This window comes from Tarenaya hassleriana, unplaced genomic scaffold (assembly GCF_000463585.1).
Source record: "Tarenaya hassleriana unplaced genomic scaffold, ASM46358v1 Cleome8, whole genome shotgun sequence".
Taxonomy (NCBI): Eukaryota; Viridiplantae; Streptophyta; class Magnoliopsida; order Brassicales; family Cleomaceae; genus Tarenaya; species Tarenaya hassleriana.
Window position 1 is genome coordinate 952,548 of NW_010970490.1, and position 3,858 is coordinate 956,405.

The 3,858-nt window shown below is 44.3% G+C and overlaps 2 protein-coding genes and 1 pseudogene across 2 annotated transcripts in view; 2 read left to right on the forward strand and 1 right to left on the reverse strand.

Moving 5' to 3' along the window:
- The window catches only part of LOC104802200, a 1,528-nt gene extending 1,100 nt beyond the window's left edge, over positions 1-428 (reverse strand). Inside the window, exon 1 of the mRNA XM_019201169.1 lies at positions 11-428. Within this exon, the coding sequence (XP_019056714.1) occupies positions 11-394 (384 nt within the window). The 5' untranslated portion in view covers positions 395-428. The remainder of the gene's footprint in view (positions 1-10) is intronic.
- An 858-nt stretch (positions 429-1,286) lies between these two features.
- Positions 1,287-2,842, forward strand: LOC109116189 (transcription termination factor MTERF15, mitochondrial-like). The gene is made up of 4 exons (XM_019201148.1): positions 1,287-1,296; positions 1,571-1,997; positions 2,080-2,094; positions 2,140-2,842. The coding sequence occupies exons 1-4, from the start codon at positions 1,287-1,289 to the stop codon at positions 2,564-2,566; spliced, it is 879 nt and encodes a 292-aa protein (XP_019056693.1). The 3' UTR covers positions 2,567-2,842.
- A 17-nt stretch (positions 2,843-2,859) lies between these two features.
- LOC104802202 overlaps positions 2,860-3,858 on the forward strand; it is a 2,220-nt pseudogene continuing 1,221 nt past the window's right edge.

A 3,858-nucleotide genomic window follows, 5' to 3' on the forward strand; every position in this document is an offset into this window, starting at 1 on the left:
CGCTCTTCAAGTCTTCGCGCGTCCTCCTGAAACTGGCGTCTTCTCCGAAAATTCTTTCCTCTTCCGTGAAATGACGCAACGCTTGCTCGACCCGACCCTGGAATTGGTGAACCTTTTCTAAAGCCTCGTCCACAGATTTCCGCAGCCCTGCGACTTGCGCGTGCACGTTGAAGTGGTCGACGAGGAAAGTATACAGTTCAGTGTCCCTGGAAAGATCCATCTCCGGGCATTTCAGCAGAATCTCGACAACGGTCTCGTTGTAGTTGGTCAAGGAAACTTGGATTTCATCCTGAGAATCGTGCGACATTGTTTCAGAGTTGGCTCTCTGCGTCGAAGGAGACGACCTCATAGCTCTGGAGACCCGGCGCTTGAAACTCGAGAAAGCCTTCTTCATTGAATTCCTCGTCACTTGTCAAAGGAAGCGAGAGAAAGGTTTTTCTTCTTGGGAATCTGAGATTATAGTTGGATTACGAGCTGAGACTCCTGCATCGATATATATATAGACACGGTCTCGGCGATTTTCCATTTTTGTTCTGATCCCGTTTTCCTTTGTCCTTTTTTCCAATTTGCAAAATGCTCCCTGCCTTTTGCTTCCTTTTTCCTTTTTTTCGGCCATGTTTCCAATTCAATGTACACTTTCCTAGTTTTAAAAAAAGGATAACGATGAACAATTTATTGTTAATAGATGTTTTCCTATTGGTTTAAAAAATCGAGGAGGGGAAAACAAAAGAAAATGGAAATCCAGAGGTCCGTTTTGTTCAGTGCAAAACATGCCGCATGTATGTAGGGATCACATTGATATTTTTTAAAAGTCTGTGGCTCAATTGCTTGAATCTTAGACAATCGGGGCAACTCAAGCATATATTTGGACAAAACGGCTGCGTTTTGAGCTGCAACCATCCCTCCGCCGTTGCGTCATCGTCTTTCCCCGAACCCTTATTCTCAAAAACAACAGTAAAAGTAAAACTTATTTTTTATAAAAAAAATACAAATCTCATTTAAATACATAAATTATATAAAATATGCTAAAAATATGTTAATTTGATAAACAATACAAGGATTATATTAAAAATTCATGAAAACAAAAACTATAGTTTACTTTTTACTGTTCAAGCGCGTGTTCCTCACGACCCCCACGAAGCTCGCTTACGGGACCGATCTCTGTAGAGGTTGGAGGAGACCCGATCGAGGGTACTGCACGAAGAGGAGGAAGCGCCCGTACTGGAGTGGAGGGAGTCGATGATGACATTCCGGCCAAAACGCTGCGTTTTGTTCAATTCAAAAACATGTCGTCCGGTATAATCTAAAACCCTAGAAATCCGAATGTGCCCCCCAAAAATATTTGACGAAGTTCGCTCTCGCATCCTGGGTACGATAGAGGAAGAGGAACTGAAAAAAGTCTCCAACTTTTTCGTGTTTCGGTGGTTTCTGTGTAACTCCGACATGTTCAGCTTGTTTCCATACGCGAGAGATGTCGGAGGGGGTTCTCGTCTTCTGTGCTGTTTCCTGTTTTCCGGTCACAGGGAGTTCTCTTCTGTTGACACAGTAGATGTGCGCGGTGAGTAAAAAGGAAGAAAACTCACATTTACGGTGTCCTACCTCGTCAGTTCATGTGGGTTTTCCCTGGAATCTGCTAAATCTCGCGCCAGGTACATTCATTTGAATTCGCCAGAGAAACCGGATTCTGTCCTTAAGCTACTGAAGAGCTATGGATTCACCAATAAACAGATCACTAGAGTTGTCTATTCGAATCCCAAGATTCTTCTAGTTAGTGAAGGCATCATTCTTCCAAAGCTTGAGTTTCTTGGCTCCATCGGATTCTCGGGTGACCAGAGAACAAAGTTTATCACGTCGAGCCCGAATGTTCTGGCTTCTAGCTTGAGCAACAGCCTCATCCCTGCTTACGTCGCCCTGAAGAGTCTACTCGGCCAGGATGAAATCGTGCAATGTCTGAAACGTAGTCCACGGCTGCTTGTGACGGAGTGCAGAAGCATTTAGCTTCCAAGACTTCCATCTTGAGCAGCCATGGAGCTCCGCAAGCCCATATGAAGAATCTGATCAAGTTTGCTCCACGCATAGTGTCTTATCCTGCAGGCAAATTTACTGAAACTGTGAAAAAGGTCAGTGGAATGGGGATTGAGCCGACAAAATTGAAGTTTGTATACGCAGTGGCTGTGATTTGTCAGGTGCAGGAATCGACATGGGAACACAAAGTCGATGTGTTCAAAAGCTTGGGATGGTCAGAGGAGGATATCCTATCAGCTTTCAAGGTGGCTCCCCTCACAATGGCATACTCGGAGAAAAAAAAAGGAATGTGGTGGAATTCTTTGTGGATACGATGGGGTTGACGCCTTCTGTTATAGCCAAGGCCCCGGCGATAATGGGACTGAGCCTTGAGAAGAGAATCAGACCGAGGTGCTTGGTGATGTCAACCTTGCTGTCTGCAAGCTTGCTGAAGAAAGGCACTTTTACCTGTCCTTATGTATTGACAATAGGAGAGAAGATATTCATGGAGAGGTTTGTGACGAAATACTGCAAAGATGCTCCTGGGAAAACATCAGGTTGACTCACAGGACAGACAGTGATCTCAGGTGGGCTGGTAGTGGGTCTGGTTTTGGTCCCTGGCCTGTTGTCAAAGCTCTGATTCTTGTTTTCAAAACAGCTTGTCAAGGCAACTTCATAATAATGTGGTGCTTTGACCTTGGCAGGTTTTTTAGATTAACAAAAATTTTTGGGGATTGGGGATAGGTAGGTTCTTGCGTATTTTGTCTTTAACAGAACAGTGTGTATTGTGTGGTTTAATCATTGTAGAGCTCGACGGATATTTGAAAAGAAGAAAGAGTTCAGTTTAAAAAAAACAGTTCCAGTGTTTCTTTTTAGACAGAAAATGATCGAAATATGGATTTCCACTGAGAAAATGTTTAAACGACGTCGTCCCACGTTGTCTGTTCTCTTATCTTTGTTCAAAAATTCAACTTTTCGATAATGGGTTTCGTAGTAGAAGAATAGAGAGCGAAATTTGGAAGAGCTGGCCTCCTCTTCGGCATTCAACCCATGCGTTCCTGAATCAGAGCCGGTGAGTATTGTCTTCATTGTTTACTCGCAACTATAGGGTGGCATAGCTTCTGGGTTTTCTCGAATTGAAACAGATCGTTCGAATGGTTTCAACCTTCGGCCATTGAAATTTGTTGGCTTTTGATTTCCCTTCTCATTTCCTTTTTTGGGGATCGATAATCGCGCTGCCTTCTCATGTTTTCTCCAATATTCCGTGGAAGAAGATTGTTCGAGTTACAGAAATGTCGGAGCTTGAGAGTTCCGGTGACCCTTTTTCAAAAGGCGTCAGCTTTCGCCGAATCATTCTCATCTGCGACTGCTACTGCTGTGAAATCTGAAGATGATGGTAGAGGGAATAAGATTACCGTCTCTTACCTGGTTGATTCCTGTGGGTTGACTCCAGAGCTGGCTGAATCTATCTCGAGGAAAGTCAGCTTCGAGGAATCGGATAATCTGCTCAGCGTGCTGAATCTTCTGAGAGGCCATGAGTTCACGAATTCCCAGACCTGCAGGATCATTAGGACTTACCCGCGGTTGCTTCTAGTCAATGCTGAGAAATCCCTTCGTCCCAAACTCGAGTCTTGAGTTCTGCGAGATCGTTACAAAAGTCCCTAGAATCTTGGGGAAGAGAGGTAACGACTCACTCAGCCGGTGCTATGATTTCCTCAAAGACATAATTATAAACAAGGATGAAACTGGCAAGAGTTCCAACGTTGAGGAGTTTCATCCTTCTCTGGCACAGGGGGCGCAGAAGAATATCGTCCGCAACATATCGGTTCTGAGACAACTGGGCGTTCCTCGGCA